This window comes from Cebidichthys violaceus, unplaced genomic scaffold, assembly GCF_023349555.1.
Source record: "Cebidichthys violaceus isolate CVI_PGR_0920_01 unplaced genomic scaffold, fCebVio1.0.p SCAF_27, whole genome shotgun sequence".
Classification (NCBI taxonomy): domain Eukaryota; kingdom Metazoa; phylum Chordata; class Actinopteri; order Perciformes; family Stichaeidae; genus Cebidichthys; species Cebidichthys violaceus.
This window is the reverse complement of record NW_027176450.1, coordinates 2,983,497-3,000,260: the sequence shown is the minus strand read 5'-3', so window position 1 is coordinate 3,000,260 and position 16,764 is coordinate 2,983,497. Positions and strand designations below refer to the sequence as shown.

The window sequence follows — 16,764 nt, the reverse complement described above, 5'->3', positions numbered from 1 at the left end:
CCGGCCGTGCTTTCATCATTTGTGCATAGGCATGGTCTGAGGCAGTTGTAAATTTGTTCACAGATTACAAACAAATTGAGGTATGCAAACATTGATAAATCATACGCACTGTTTGTGAATTAGGCCTATGGTGAGTGAATATTAAGCGTTTGTCTTACTTCCTTAAGTTGTCTTCCAGTGGAATAAGACAGAGGACTAGCAGATCAGTCCTGATACCGTCCTCTGTCCTGCCTCGGGCTGGAGAGAGGCCTTTCAGACCGAGCTGTGCTGAATGGAGATGAGCCACAGCTGGTTCTCCCCATGATTGAAGCATGTGGCAGGGGAGGTACTGATGAACTATTCCTACAGGGTTGTTGGCCATTGCTCTGGCTCCATCTCCTGGTTTTTGTTGATCCAAGGTATGATACAAAATAATGCATTAAGGTGTGATAAGCGTTTTAGTGTTGTAGCTTTTTGAGGTATTCACCTAAGTAGTCTACTTTATAACAATGCATTATGTTGTATTTGTTAATCATATGTTTTGTAACATGAATTAGAAATACTCAAGTAAAGTACAACTGCTTCAAAATTGTTCTTAAGTGCATATGTGGAAAATTCCTGCCACTGTATTCCATATGTCTGAGATTGCCTTGGGATTGGTCCTGACTTATTTCACTTTCACAAACCACATTATGTGCATTTATTTATTAGCTAATAGCTCATCAGACCTCTTGTTGAGCTGGTGCATCTATGTTGCCATGCCATGGTTAATAACAGTTATGTTACACTTTTTTAAGTAATATTTAGGAAAATATCTTGGTATGAGTTTGCAAAAAGCAAAAGTCATCTCCAAAATCATCTCTTCCATAATGGCATTACTATTATTACGTCAATGGAAATCTCAGGGTAACATTATCATATAAATATCATAAAATCACTGTTGAGTCTACCCCGATTGAATGTGGCTATTTATTTGTTGCATTGTGGAAGCCTACTGTCTATTATAAGGTATGGGGTAGCCTAAACAATGATGTTCTGATCATGTGTCCCCGAGGCTGCTACTTCTGCACAGCTACCACACGAACTAGAGATTAATTTGCGCCGTCTTGTCTGCAGATGGCGGTGTGTGTCCAAAGATCAGCCACCATCTATCTGCTACCAAGAAGAAGAAAGTCCACGGTGTTTTCCTGGGTGGACGGCCTGCTCTGGATCGAGCCTGTCAAAACTGCATTGAAACGAGAGGAACGTGGGATAAAGTCAGTGAAATATGCTTTAAATCCTGTTGTGACATCATTAAATGTGAAATATATCGGATTTCGTAATGAATTAAGGAGCCTGTAACTCATAACTAATAAGAAAAATGATTTGACTAACGTCAACGTACCTCGCTATTAGCAAGGCTACATCAGTAACCTACAAGAAGGCATATGATCGCAAATGTAATAATAAACAAACATTTCCAATTTATGATAGATACAGCATGTGTTAGTAACACTACGGTAACGTTAACTACAAGTATAGTCACCGTACGGAAGCACAAATGTGTCTTTTTCACTGTAAAACGAACGTTCGCTAAATATGTGATACTGAGCTTTAACGTGAATTAGCAAAGTGACTTCTAACTTTGATGACATTTAACGTACAATTACTTGAAGTTCGGGATTTCTGTTAGGTGTGTCGATGTTTCAGGTACACAGCTAATATAACGTTAGATTCATTGTCAGATATTTGTTTGGTTATTAGTTAGATTTACATTTCCCAACTTAATCTCCCGTAAATGGTTCGTTGAAAGTTAATTTATCACTGTTAGCATTCAGCTAACAGCTGTCAGCGTTAAAGTGCTAACAGCTCGTTAGCTAGCTAACTAATGTTTACGTTAACTGCCAGCCTTCTATGTAATAACGTTAGCTAAACACTGATTTGGTTGGTGAAATCAAACATTGAACCAGATTTGCTAGCGATATAACGTACAAGTCTCTAACTTACTTGTGCCATAACGTTAACGTTATATTGTTCCGTAAGGTTGGCGTTATTAAGACACTAACGTTAGTTTTACATGTCGCACTTCTCCCACAGGTAAGTCTGCCTTCTCTGTTCGATGGCCAGATCACACACGAAACTTGGCCTTTACGTTACATGTTCCACATTACATGTTACATGTTACACGCTTCTCCAAAATGATATTGAAATGTGGTAACGTATGTGTGTGTGTGTGTATATATATATATATATATATGTGTGTGTGTGTGTGTGTGTGTGTGTGTGTGTGTGTGTGTGTGTGTGTATGTATATATACCTATACATATATATATTCTGAAACGAAATGTGATCCATAGCTACTCACAAGTGAGTTATTTTTCACATGTGCCGCTAAGCTATGCAGATATGCGACCAGCAATACCATTTTATGTAGCGTTATGGCAACTCAATTTTAGACTTCTGTAACACGAGTTGTCACCAGTAGCATTCACCATAACTAACGATTTTTACGATATTTGAATACTTAATATGCAGTATTTCATTTGTCAAACGTTATTCCTGTTTAGCATTAGGTGATTGATGTCCTGTTAAGACAGGGCTGATCTCTGATCAAAGGTTAGCAGCTTGTCATCTACAGATGTCACACCAATGGTAACATTCAGAATGACACAACTGATCCATTTCAGAACAATATAATAAGTAGAACTATACTATTAGTTAGTAGTGATGACTTTATTCACGTTTAGTTATTTACAGCCCTACTGTCCTACTGTTTTAACATCATCATATGGTATAGCTTGCCGTCCAAAAGGGGGCTTGTGCAGTTCTGAAAGTCTTCAAAAGTACTTCATTACCTAAAGTTAAACTCAGCTGAGCATGTGTTTTGGGTTCTGAACGCTTTTACAGATTTCGTGCTTCTTTGCCGGCCACTTGTTATAATCAGACCAGCCATTACGGTATATCCTGATGTTGTGTTTGTACATCGGTTCTTTATTTGGTTTTGTGTTTCATTTCTAAAGGTTTTTAACTTTGAAGTTTAACTTTATAAAACAAAGGTCTGAAGTAAAGTGAATTTAATTGAACTCTTTAACTACTGTTGACTGTCTAAGCTACTCTATTATTCTGTTTGAGGGTTTCTTTTTTGAAAGTATTTGAACATGTAATTTTCTTTGTATTGCTTGTTTCATTCAGCAGTTGCTGTTCCGATTTGATAACTGAGACTTGAACGGGCCAGAGAGAAATCCACTGTTCCCCTCCCCGACCTCCACTTCCTTACCCTCTCTGAAACACATCTCCCACCATGAATGAAGTTAATATAGTCAGAGAGGGCTGGCTTCACAAACGAGGTAAGGAGCACAAGGATCAGTAAGGTCTTGTCATGCTGATACACTACAAGTGTTCTAAATAGGAACCCTTTGGTTCAATCAGATGGAGCTAAAGGGTTCATCTAAAAAAAAGGTACTGATGTGCCTATTGATTGGATTTCCTTGATTCAGGTGAATATATCAAAACGTGGAGGCCCAGGTATTTCATCCTGAAGAGTGACGGTTCTTTCATCGGCTACAAGGAGAAGCCTGATCTAAGCGACCAGACCTCACCACCACTCAACAACTTCTCAGTAGCAGGTCAGTCCTCCAGACGTGAAAATATCCTTCTTTTCTTCATAACCAGTGCTTTCTCCTTCTCAAAGCTAGATGGCTATTTTGACTTCCATACAATTCATGGTTTAACATCCTAAGTAGCTTCCTGTAAACAGCCATCTTTGTTTTTGTTTTTTATTGCCATCAACACATATTGACAGTTATTCAACATTACAAAACAAAACCACCTTTTAGATTGAGCTTCACTTGACATACATGCACATATACAGTGTATATGTATGTACTGTATGTATGTATATATGAGACATATATACAAACGATAGAAACAATCATTGTTCTTTGTGTTTTTCACAGAGTGCCAGTTAATGAAGACTGAAAGACCCCGGCCCAACACTTTTGTCATTCGTTGCCTACAGTGGACCACTGTTATTGAACGTACCTTTCACGTGGACAGCAATGAGGAGAGGTAAGAACAGGGTCAAATTCTATACTAATAATAATGTTTTTCCTAGCCTTGTGTCAAACTATGGTAGCCCCTTTCACAAAGCCTGTTCAAGGTGGGACTGTTCCGCCTCGCTGTTCTGTATGAAAGGTATGGAGGCTCCATCACTGAGCCAGCTGAAGTAGTCACAGAGCCAAGCTCATGTGTGTGTGAAAAGGGTCAGCCGGCACAGAGAAACAGGTGTGATGTTTTGGTGACATGTTATTTGTGAGCCCCAACCACCGGGAGATTTTTTTTTAAAAACACACTAGCAGCTATAGCAACTGAGAATGGAAGCGAATTGGGGAGACAGCATGGTCTGGGAGCTCCTTACCTTCGAAGTAGAGGACCGGCATATAACAAGGACGGAAAAAAGTTGCCATTTTCTGCCCGTTGTTAGCTAGATGACGCCACTGTTGTATTAAATGTCATGCCTCTTTTGCTCCGGTGATACTGGCGTGCTATCTGTCACACACTGGCGCACTGTTGTTTGGTTCAGTGTGTGTAAAAAGACTCCAAAAATTATTAACGATTAAAGATATTTGGGATTTTTACCTTTTCAGAGAGGAGTGGATGCGGGCAATCCAGTCGGTAGCAAATGGTCTGAAGATGAGGGAACAGGAGGAGGAGGAACCAATGGATATGTTCGGCTCACCCAGCGAAAGCAGCCTGGAGGAGATGGAGGTGTCCATGTCCAAGAATCGCTCCAAAGTGGTGAGACAGTCGGTTGTTGAGGACATAGAAGCTTATGTTTGATCAAATCCAGAGGACTGTATGAATAAAATAACACTATGGCAACATTTAGTATTTTCCTTGCAGGGACATTTGGAAACACAAATATTAATTTTTATTAAATTTTTTTGGGGGCACTGTATTCTATTGACATTGTTTTCTATGTATGATTCCTTCAGAATAGTTCCTTAATGGGCAATCTACCTCCAGACCCAGAGTAATTCTTATCCTGCACACAGTTTTACACTATCATAATACAAATTTAAGGACTGGAACGTCTTAGTTTTAAACATTGTGCAAGTTTATTGCTCGAATAATGAGCTGAGGGGAGCTGCAGATTAAGCTGATAATTCTCATCACTACCACAGACACCTGCACATTGTCACATTAGTGTTGTCAATATATTTTTCCATAGATGTCATTGGTCTTTCTAAAAGTCTGACATTAAACACGGGGGGTTTATTTTTGAAGGTAAGTTGACATTTACTGCTGTATTGGACAATGAGATTGAAATGCCTTGCGTTTTAACCAAGATCATTAGCTTCAGCAACAACAACTAGGATGAACTTGATCCCCAGTGGACTCTTTTCATTTGGTTAGTTTCTGATATTTATTATTTAAAGACCAAAGCAGTTTATATTAAATAAGGATAATTCATTATACAGTAATACATTATTATACAGTAAAACATCATTACAGTACATATGGACAACATCTTGACGGAACTTTACCAAACAATGTGCAGACAACTAATTTTTGCACATTTCAATTTCATGCAAGCTTTTCTGAAAAGATTGGAGAATCATTATTACTAACACGGCTGTGAATGTAGAAGAGACTTGTGATTTGTATGAAATGCTCATCTCTGTGTAAAGATTTCTTATGTTGTTGTTTTTTATCTAGGTTGCACAATGTCAACATAATGATTTAAAAACATGATCCCTAATGGATTCTCACACCTTGACCTTCTACACATTACAGACAATGAGTGACTTTGAGTACCTCAAGCTTCTCGGGAAGGGGACATTCGGGAAGGTGATTCTGGTCAAAGAGAGGTCCACCGGAGTTCATTATGCCATGAAAATACTGCGCAAAGAGGTCATCATAGCCAAGGTAACTAAGAGGTGCCCTGTGTGTGCAGACACAATTGGTTTGAACTGTAGTAGTCACTTTTCTCATTCTCCAGGTCTTCATCTAACTAGCAAAATACCTCTACTAGTAAAATAAATATAATAATAGAAATGTGGGGGTAATGTATTGGAATACATATTTGGTCAGCCTTACGAGGAATGTTGGTATTGGCAGAGGTAGAAGAAGGCTAAAAAAGTTAGCTTCAAGTGCAGAGTGAAAGAGAGGAATTATCAGTACAATGTACTCACATTTACTTAACGTCTGTTCAAGTGGAGCTTAAAATCTAATCTGATGCTGGATAGTTTAATAAATAATAATGCAGCATATGAATGTTGAGACTTAGTTTTAACACACAACAGAACTCCTGAGAGAGAGACTGTGAACGCAATGACTTGGCAGGAAGTGAGACCGCAAACCAAATCCACACACAATGATTCCCCAGAGGAATGGTGTTTTTATGCTAAACATAAGAACCCTCATTCAAAGGTCTAGATCAATTATCTCACGCAGGAGATAAACACACATTTATTTGATTTGATGTACCGTATAATTCATTGCAGCATTAGAAAAGAGTTATTTCATAATTGTATTTCATTTTATTTTTTGTAAAAAAACGTTTTTTAGAACCCGTCCAACTCCAAAATGTTGTTGCTTGCAGGGTGTTATGGTCTCTTTTAGGGAAGTGTGTTTACAGTGTTACTCATCTTATTCTTACTCCAACATGAAGAAGGTGAATCCCTCCTCCCCCGCACATCACACCATGAGGAAATAACTAAATGATTCAAGAACACATTTATAAAACACATGATGCATGCCCATTGTGATGCCTGAAACACCGTTTCAATGGATGAAGCTCACTTGTGTTTCATCCTACTTAGAGGAATTCATTGGTAGATGACCACATGTGGACCTCTCCAAAAGTGTGCACAGTTGGAATGATGTGGATACCTTTACTGATTGTTTCAGTCATCAGACACTGCACTGAACTGACACTAAGCAGCAAATCTCTTAACCTTATTTTGCATATGTACGTTTAAAGATATGCAAACACATAAAGAGCCATTTTGTAGCATTTAGACAAAAAAAACATATTGTGTAATTGGCTGTATTTCCTTTCAAAATAAGGAAGCAGAGACACTGTAAGCAGCAGGTATTTGACAACACACTGTTTTATTTAATATTACCATTTACACTATCAAAGAAGACAAACATACTCAAACTGTTATTGACATAAACATATCACATATTGAAATACAGTAAACAGTAACCACAACATACTCTTCAGAAGTGTGAAAATTAAAATTGTTGAGTTAGGGGAAAGTGTTGTCTACAACACCTTCTTAATTATTGGTACCTTTAATGAATTCAGCATTAGAAGTAATGCATTTATTTATTTATTCAAAACATGGACATTATCTGACAATAATGTGTTTGTTGGCAGGATGAGGTGGCCCATACGGTTACAGAGAGCAGAGTGTTACAAAACACACGACACCCCTTCCTCACGGTAAGAACACTCGAAGGAGCTCTGCCGTTGAAAGCAGCGAGCAACTTGTCTTTTTCATGAGCCACATGGTCCTCAGGGGAATTTATATATTATTCTAAATAAATATTTAACCAGATTAAAAAAAAAAAAATCTCTTTTGTAATGGTGAAGGCAGCAAAGGTACACGATAAGTAAACATGTATTTCATACTTACACTAAAATTTAAAACAAAACCTTACACACAGTAAAAATGAATGCCCAAGCATCAACAGAACAGGTTCAATAGACTATACAGTATATAATACATACAGACTAATGACGACATTGTTGTGCATTAGCAGTCTGATGGCTCTCTGTGTGCTGAGCCGCTATTGGATGACTTTGCTCGACGCTGACAGTTATTTCTGTGATAGTGTAGTGTTCACATACAGTGTCTTTAAGGCTCTAGGGATGGCCATATTGGTGGGTCCATACTAAAATATCTCATTGCCATGAAATTTGGTTCAGACATTGGCGTTCTTCTCAGGATGAGTTGTAATAAGTTAAGGGAGCTTCTGACATTTCTTAGATCGCCATCATCAGGTTTGTCCAATACTACAATGATCAGATACCTGCAAAACCCATTGTGGGTTACGTGTTTAGTGGTCATTAGTAAATATTAGCATGATAAACATGCAAAACTAAAACGGTGGGGAGATTTTCTTTTTCAGATGTGAGGGTCCTGAGACAGGATGTCATATGTTGAACAGATTGTAAAGTCCTCTGAGGCAAATTTGGGATTGGTGATTTTGGGCTATACAAATATATTGAATTGAAATTGAAATGCTTATTATACCTGTTAAACAAGAGTGTTATTATTGTCCTTGTTAGCTTTTAGGTGAAAGCAGTGGAAGTGCAGCCTCATGCCAGCTACAGACCCACTGTTGGACATGTCATTTTTGCTTTTTGAGACAATATTGTGTTAGGTGAACTTGGTTTTCCTGTGTTGCTGTGTAATATTGATGTATCTAAAACAGACATATATTGTCAGTAGCTTTTGACTGACGACATGCATCATCAATATTTAGTTCATGTAGAATGTCCCAACGTTTTTAATGTTCAATTCTCCAGTCACACAACCAGAGTTCACTCATCAGTTAGGAGTGCTGGGAAACTCATCTCATGTAATTTGTGATCATTTCCTTCCTGCAGACACTGAAGTATGCTTTCCAGACCCATGATCGACTCTGTTTTGTAATGGAATACGCTAATGGAGGCGAGGTGAGACCTCACAGTCACATGGAGATGCACTAAATGTCACTCGATGTCAACGGCTTGCCGTGCACATTCAAACACTGCCCTTCCTCTTTCAGCTGTTCTTCCACCTGTCACGGGAGCGAGTGTTTACAGAGGACCGGGCACGCTTCTACGGGGCTGAGATTGTATCAGCACTCGAGTACCTCCATTCACGTGATGTAGTTTACCGGGATCTGAAGGTGAATACACAATATTCATACCATGACTTCAGAGAAAATGATGTGATTGATTCTGGTTTTAGATGTTACTTTTGAATCCATTCAATAAAGATGATGTCTTTAGTTAGAATAGAATTTAAGCATTTAACAGCATCTAATAGCAGTTTCAGTGTTTGTTTTTATTGATGCTTCAATCAAAGTTACATTTCCAGTAGAAATGATCTAGAAATGTTATTCTTTCACTGTTAAATTCCAATGTAGTTAAGAAATGACTTGTGACTTCTACTGGAATCAGCATGTGCTGCTGAAGAGAAATGAAGTCTGAGTGGTGCTGTTGCGCATCGTGTGGCCACATTTAGTTATTTCCCTTGTATAACAAGGCAGAATGCTCCTTTGTTCGGATGAAGTTGAACAATAACTCTTGACAGGTAACCCAAAATAACTGTTGAAAGTACAATGTTTAAAGTTCTTTGAATTCACATGGACTTTTGTAAGGGGGGGAAAAGTAATCAATGACTCATATGTGAGCAGTGGTGCACAGAGAGTTTGTGTTTTGTCATTTGTGGGGCCCATATGTTGACACATAATGGAGAGAATGTAGGGTGAGCCATCTGTCTTTTAAGATTTTTGACTTGGCCCAAAAGAAGAAACTATTTAGACTTTCTTTAGACTGCAGCACAACTAGATCCCCTTTTGTTTGAGTAGACAGTCAGAGACTATAGATGTAAGTCTGGTCAGTAGAACCAATAGATGAAGACAGATGAATTTCTTGACAGATATTATTCCTAAGATTAGTTTCTATCTGGCCATCCCTTCAGAACTTCTACAACATCAGTGTAATCCTGTTGTGCACTATTGCAATAATCTTCATATCATTATTGTATTTTCATTATGATTTCATCAGCCAGCACTAAGAATACAGATCACAGGCTACTTTCACAGATAGACTTAGGCTATGACTCAGATCTTAACTCAGACTAACTTACCATATATTTTGGGGAAATGAAGACTTTTTGTCAAACTAAAAAACATGGCTCATTGAGCGCCTCTGTCTCTTGCTTCTCTCCAGCAGAAAATGTTTGCAGACTGGAAGGATTTTTCAGTTCGAACATTTTATTGGAAATAATGCAGAGCTGAGCTGCTTATTGATGTGGCAGGGCTCAGTACTTCTGCTAACCAGTCAACGAACAACGATGTGCTCACTGCTGTATATCTCCAAATGGTTGTTGCTCGCCCATTTGGTGCCATTGGCCAGCAGGTGTCACTGATTGCTGCATGGAAACATGGCTATTAGTGTGGAGGAAGTCCTGAACAGGGTTGCTTATAAATCACTATTTAAGTAAACTTTAACTAGGCAGCAAACCTCAGCACAGTGTCAATTAATTATTGACTATTCCGTGACCCAATCACAGTTTGATAAAAAAAAAAAATGAATTGTAAGCTCAGAAGCTGTCATCATATCCATGAATGAGCATAAGAGTCCCATCTGATGTGTTTGTCATTTTACTCTCTCAGCTGGAGAATCTGATGCTGGATAAAGACGGCCACATCAAAATCACTGATTTTGGCCTTTGTAAGGAGGGCATCACCCCTGATGCTACCATGAAAACCTTCTGCGGTACTCCTGAATATCTGGCGCCTGAGGTAAGGTACTGAAACTGAATGGGTCCCACATGTTAAACACAGTTTTGACCTCTACACAAGCGCTCATTTTCAAACACGCTGTAGCGATTCTCTAAATCCACGCTTTGGTTCAGACCTCAATGTTTTTTTACAAGATACTAAATTATATTCTATATAAATTATAATGTATCACATAGTCCCCAAGTAGCTGTGTAGGTCCTGGTGCGGTGAGTCACCTGGATTAGGTGCTTTGTTGAGCTGCAGTCTAAAAGATTTCACTTTGTTTTTCAATTGAATTGTTCACGTTATAGGTAAAAGTTCTGACATGATTTATCTTGGTCTCTTTTTTTTACATCACAAGAACCTGGCCTTTTAACAGGGGTGTGTAGACTTTTTATATCCACTGTCTGTATGTATATATACGTATGTATGTGTATATGTCATTAACGGACAATGCATATAGTCAAAATCAAGCCAGCAAAACACGCGTTCCGCCACACGGAAAGAGCACGTGTCATTCAAATATTATTCACATCGGAGGAAACAATATTAAACATATCATAAAAACGACACGAAAGACAAATTAACACAGTAGTAACGCTACTGTCACTCCTCCAGGAAATACACAACACCTTAGTTCTTGTTACTGACAGATTCATTCATTCAACCACGAGAGGGAAGTTTGTGTGTCTGTCTGTCTGTCTCTCTCTCTCTCTCTCTCTCTCTCTCTCTCTCTCTCTCTCTCTCTCTCTCTCTCTCTCTCTCTCTCTCTCTCTCTCTCTCTCTCTGCTGGTGGTGCTGGTCACTCCTAACTGAGTGAGGAGACAGGTTTCCGCATTCAAAACTGAAAAGAGATGTATAGAGTTAGGTCAGTTAGGTGATGTGTACCAAATGTAAGTGTTCAAGTCTGCCAATTCAAAATCACTTCTTACTGCCATTGGAATTAATTGTAATCAGACAAATGTCTGTTTCTCAGGTCCTAGAGGATAATGACTACGGCCGGGCGGTGGACTGGTGGGGTCTGGGTGTAGTCATGTACGAAATGATGTGCGGCCGTCTGCCTTTCTACAACCAGGACCATGAGCGTTTGTTTGAGCTCATACTCATGGAGGAGATCCGCTTCCCCAGGAACCTGTCGCCTGAGGCCAAGTCCCTGCTGGCTGGCTTGCTCAAGAAGGACCCCAAACAGAGGTACTGTGAGTGAGTGAGTGAGGGAGGGAGGGAGCATTTTGGGAATGCCTTCTTAATTCTTACATGATCCTGTTTGGACTGACAGGTTGGGTGGAGGTGCCAACGATGCCAAAGAAGTAATGAGTCACAAATTTTTCATCACCATCAACTGGCAGGATGTGGTACAAAAGAAGGTAAGACATTGTGAGACTAAAGGAAGTGAAACTGAGGTTTTCTTTTAGTCACTGAATAGCCCCTTCACTTTTATCAGGCTTTAATAACTGTTGCTCTCTGTAGCTTGTAGAAAAAATGCTTTTAGAAATATACCCTCATGGTTGTGAACCATGCACCTAATCTCTAATTCATAGAGATAAAAGCCATCTTTATGAATTAGAATCAACCAAAACCTTTTTCTATGATATGTTTTAAAAACGTTGTCTTTTCAAGTCTTCATCACTATTGAGCAAGTGGTTATTGTTCCTTTGTGTCAACTGATAGGAAAACAGGTAGGAAAATGTCGTGCTTAATGAGAACCTAAACCCTAAACATGCACTTCTCCTATAATTTCTTACTGCAACTAACAAAACGTGCGTACTTCTATACTTGCATGATGGAAACCCTGAGTATCCTGAATTCCAGAGGCTTGGTTGGAGCCAACAAACAATGACAAAAAAATCAATGGTGGAAAGAGAAACTAAGAGAGCATAGAGACCCTGTTGAGTTTAGCTGTGGTTAGATATGTTTATATCGTTCTTGGAGAAGATATCTCGGTGTCGGTCAGGAATGATACAGCCATGCTTCGCCCCCTTGTGGATAAATACTTCAGATATTAAAAAAGTACACAGGCAGTATGTTAACAGTGCCTACATGTAATCATTATATAAATCCAGTATTTTCCCAATCAAAGGACATTTTACTAATCTTCTCCCCTTCCGTCAGCTCACCCCACTCTTCAGACCGCAAGTGACTTCAGAGACAGACACCCGGTACTTTGATGATGAGTTCACAGCACAGACCATCACGCTTACTCCTCCAGACAAGTGTAAGTGTCCCCTGACTGGACAGCGAAACTGTGTCAGTGCCTGATCCACCAGTGTCCATGATTACGTTCTGGGTTCTGGACTGGAATGTGACCACTGACTTCTGCTGTCTTCTCCTTACAGATAACAGTCTGGACTGTGAGGATCCCGGCCAACAAGCACATTTCCCGCAGTTCTCCTATTCTGCTAGCATAAGAGAGTGATCGCATCTCTGCCACACACACACAAAAACACAGGAGGCATGAACACCTGAGCCACATCCTTGCAGGTATAAAATGAGCAGAACCTCCATCTTCAATGAGGTTTTAGTCCATCAGGATCTAAGTGCCTCAGCTGGTGGCCATATTGTACAATAGAACCACACTACGGACAAAGCTCGGCCACACTGGCTGTACTGTATCAAACTGGACTTCAGTACCTCACATAGTAATCAGCACAACTCAACAACAAGCCTGTAGCACCTTTGGATGGCCTATAAAAAAAAAACTACTGCTGCTTTTCCAGACTGTAAACCACCAATCAGTTTAACACACTCTTTTTATGGTCTTTATGGAAGCCATACAGTTCCTCCATGATGTTTCCAAGTGCTCTTCTTCAGAACTAGCTGTCACCATCGGCGATAGATAGGTTTGTATCTGAGGGAGGAAGCAGTTTGTTGGGCGTTTTTCTGTTAGGTGTGTGTGTGTGTGGATCTTTTTTTCCTCTCTTTTTTTTTTTGTTGAGAGAAGGGCGTCATCAAATCCAAACTGAATGTCATCAGTTTAGTCTGAATGAGTCTGTCAGAGCATGAGCTTTTGTGTGTCTTAATGCAACGCTCGATATGCGTCAGGAACAACGGATAAATTGATAATATGATGATCAGTGTCTCCGTGGAGAAAAGCTTTGAGCGAAGCATGAATTGTCCTTTGTAAACTGTTTGCAATGAAAACAAATCACTTGATTTGATCTCTGTGAACAGATCTGTCAAGTGTGACATCAATTATATAGGAATTGGGAGTACCTTAATGCACAAGGTGTTTATGTTATTTTAAGGGTTTTTTTAATTCTAACATATTTTATCTGTCTTCTGATCAGCAATATACACACCATCCATGTGATTTAAGAGACTTAATAAGCACTTAATGATTTGAATCAGACCTCATATTTCTCAGATGGACCATGTTCATAATGTAGCTGAAAGCTTCCTGGATTGATTATTTTTTTAATCATTTCATGGAAATGTGTCTGTGATGTTTCACAAACTGATCTGTGGACGGACACTGTAGGTTCTGATTTACGTCAACCATTGGCCAGATTTAGACTTTCAATTTCCCCAAAGTACTTGCACGGTTGCATGCAGACAACATTTAACAATTGGAGAACTTTGGCTTTTATTTTGGTTACATGAGGAAAAAAAAGTAGAAACCATCAACAGTAGGTATTAAAGTATTGTATCTGTACTGAAACTCAGGTGTCGTATCGGCACTATTTCTGAAAAAAACACCAAGCAAACAAATGCAGTGCTTTCAGACCACATGTTCATATTTGGAGTGTCATCCTTTCTTAGCATTCAAAGCTACCCCTGTAATATTTCCAGTTCACTTATACCTTTTCTACAATGTGTTTGTAGACTTTCTATGAAATTAGTCTTTCCTCAGATCATTTGATACTTAACCTGTTTGAAACTTTACAAGTTTGAATGTCCTCCTGGCTATTGTGTATCTGTCATCTCTTTGTAAATCCACACCACTGCTGCTTCTCACACTTGACCAAGCTGGAGAGCTAGGTCATCCAGCGAGCTGTGTATATCATGAACATGGTCCATTGTGAGATTTTGTGTTTGAGTGCAATGACTTGCAAGTATGTCTTTTTATTATTTCCAGTTCTTCCCATCTATTATTAATTGCTGCACATCATGAAATGTTAAAAAAGGGGAGGTTCACCGTTAAGATTTGCAATACTGGGTTTTATACTGTACATGAATATGCACCCAACATTGTATTGGTGCTACACTGATGAGTCACTGGTAATAAATAAAGAGCTGGTGCAGACAACCTGCTTCCTGTTGCTCACAGAGCTTCTATCACATGTGCTCTTTTGAAATCATTTCAGTTTTTGTTTTGGCTGTTTTCCCTCGTCCTCCCTGTACCTTGAACATCCTTCACTGATAGTCTCTAATTTAGGAAATTCATAATGGTTGAAAGAATTGTATGTGGTTTCAATTCATTTCTATGTCTATGAATGTAATGCTGAAAGACAGTGATCCAATACACATTTTTAACTGTCTTAATACATCCTCATGTTTGTCTTGATTTTTTTCATCCCTCCGCTGTAAGGTGTGAATCACTTGTGAACATAAAGCAGATCAAAGCGGTGGTAGGTGACCAACTGTTTACCTTGAGACTGGAAGTGCCTCGTTCGTCCTGCCTTCTTCGCCACCTTTCACTCCTGTGTGTTGAATCAGATGTAACCACTCTGCTCACAATATGTTCCCTCTTGATCCTGAAGAGGAGAAATATGGCTCAGCCACTGTGGAAATGGTCAGAGGTACAACACATTTGATGTGCAGACCAACATAAAGGGCATCTCAGCTTTGTTAAATGAAGGTAAAGCAGCAGTGTGTGAATGATAGGTGGAGAGAGGGAAAACAGTTGTCAGATAATTTTGTGTCCATCAGACTGCAGTGTTATTTCAGAAGTGTTTCCATATATAAATGGTCTCTTCCTCTATGAAAGTGACATTGAATGTATTTATTGATATATTTTTGTGTTGCGTGGGCGTATTAACAAACACAAATCGTGTGAGCCGTCTGCAGCCAGAGAGGTCTGTGATGACATCGCTGCAAGTTGAGGTTTGATATGACAATTCATTATTCAAGGTGTCTGAGCCGGGATAATAGCGATGAAAATCTCTGTTGAGCAGTAAACAGATTGACTAAAATGTTTTTTTGAATTGTATCCTCTGTTTTCTTATCACCACTAATCAACTGCAGATTTGAACTTGTGATGTGATGCACTGTTGCACAGGTTGCTTATCTTTTTGCCATCTCTGGTGAGAAGTTTTTGTTTGTGGTTTTGATGATTGTATGAAGAGTTTTGAGAACACGTAGAGCTTGGTTTAGCAAATGGAAATATTGCAGGTTTGGTTCAACTATTTATAGTGCATCAAAACAACACTGTAATGGATGATAAAATCTACATCTCTGAGAAAATCAAAAATGCTCTGGGTTAAACCCTGAGCCTTTAACATTTCTGTAGCCTAGCTCTGCTGTTCACTGTTTATCCATGAATTAGAGTTAGACACGTGCTGATCTGATTACATCCGAGGGAAAATCTGGTTTTCATACTGTAGCCCCTTCACAGGCCTAACTTAGAATAGATTGTGTGCTGTATCATCGGTATACACAACCAACGTCATAAATGTCAATACTGGTAAAGTGAGAGAAATACCACCAGTCCCCCGTGCAGCTTTGGCAATGTCTGTTCCTTTTGCAACCTTAGCTGTCTGAGTTTAGCTGTAAACCAGGGTTTGCCTTCACCCTTCGATTTGCCGGAGAGCTCCATGTCTCGATCCGCTCTGAACAGCTGGAAGCTGCCAGTAACGGTATCGTTCCACAGAGCCAGGTTTCAGTGAAGCACAAAACACAGGATGAAGAAATAATTCAGTTTTTCCGATCAGTTGCTGAAGTTCATACGGGTTGTTGCCCAATCAGTGAGCGAACGTTGGAGAGAAATATCCCCAGCAGCGTTGTGCGAAATCTACGTTTGCGGAGACGATCAAGTGCACCGGCCCCTCTTCCAAGCCCTTTTAACTGCTTGAGTAAAGGTGAGCGCACCTTTGATTAGAAAGTAGTAAGTACAGAAAAAGTGGAAAGTAAGTCTGCTGGAGTTGTTCCTCTGATGAAAGAGCTCCGGGTATCACAGCAGAAAAAATTATTTACAATGAAAACAACACAGAACAATGCGCACCAACTCACCAAAGCAGCCCACCGCTGCATCATCAAATACTAAATGTTGTTGACACTTTGAATGCCACTTATCACTTATTTTTCTGACTGAAGGTTAAAAGTTGCAGTTGCTTGGATCCTCAAACTGAAAAGAAGTCTGCT

The 16,764-nt window shown here is 39.4% G+C and overlaps 1 protein-coding gene across 2 annotated transcripts; it reads left to right on the top strand.

The window, feature by feature from the left end:
- The first annotated feature begins 1,129 nt into the window (after nt 1–1,129).
- On the top strand, nt 1,130–14,942 carry LOC137880096 (RAC-beta serine/threonine-protein kinase-like). 2 transcript variants are annotated; one of them, XM_068721203.1, is made up of 14 exons: nt 1,130–1,235; nt 3,154–3,305; nt 3,456–3,584; nt 3,915–4,026; nt 4,605–4,755; nt 5,755–5,886; nt 7,346–7,411; nt 8,582–8,650; nt 8,743–8,865; nt 10,360–10,488; nt 11,444–11,658; nt 11,744–11,831; nt 12,577–12,679; nt 12,801–14,942. In XM_068721203.1, exons 2-14 carry the CDS (start codon nt 3,260–3,262, stop codon nt 12,878–12,880), a joined length of 1,443 nt encoding a protein of 480 aa, XP_068577304.1. In that variant the 5' UTR covers nt 1,130–1,235; nt 3,154–3,259; the 3' UTR covers nt 12,881–14,942. The 2 variants fall into 2 exon arrangements, with proteins under 2 accessions (XP_068577304.1, XP_068577303.1); XM_068721202.1 differs by having other exon boundaries at nt 1,134–1,235; nt 3,151–3,305.
- Nucleotides 14,943–16,764: the final 1,822 nt, after the last annotated feature.

Coding starts and splice junctions, on each gene's coding strand:
- LOC137880096 (XM_068721203.1), top strand. CDS start 3,260: ATGAATGAAGTTAATATAGTCAGAGAGGGCTGGCTTCACAAACGAG. Junction 3,585..3,914: donor CAACAACTTCTCAGTAGCAG/GTCAGTCCTCCA, acceptor TGTTTTTCACAG/AGTGCCAGTTAATGAAGACT. Junction 8,866..10,359: donor TAGTTTACCGGGATCTGAAG/GTGAATACACAA, acceptor TTACTCTCTCAG/CTGGAGAATCTGATGCTGGA.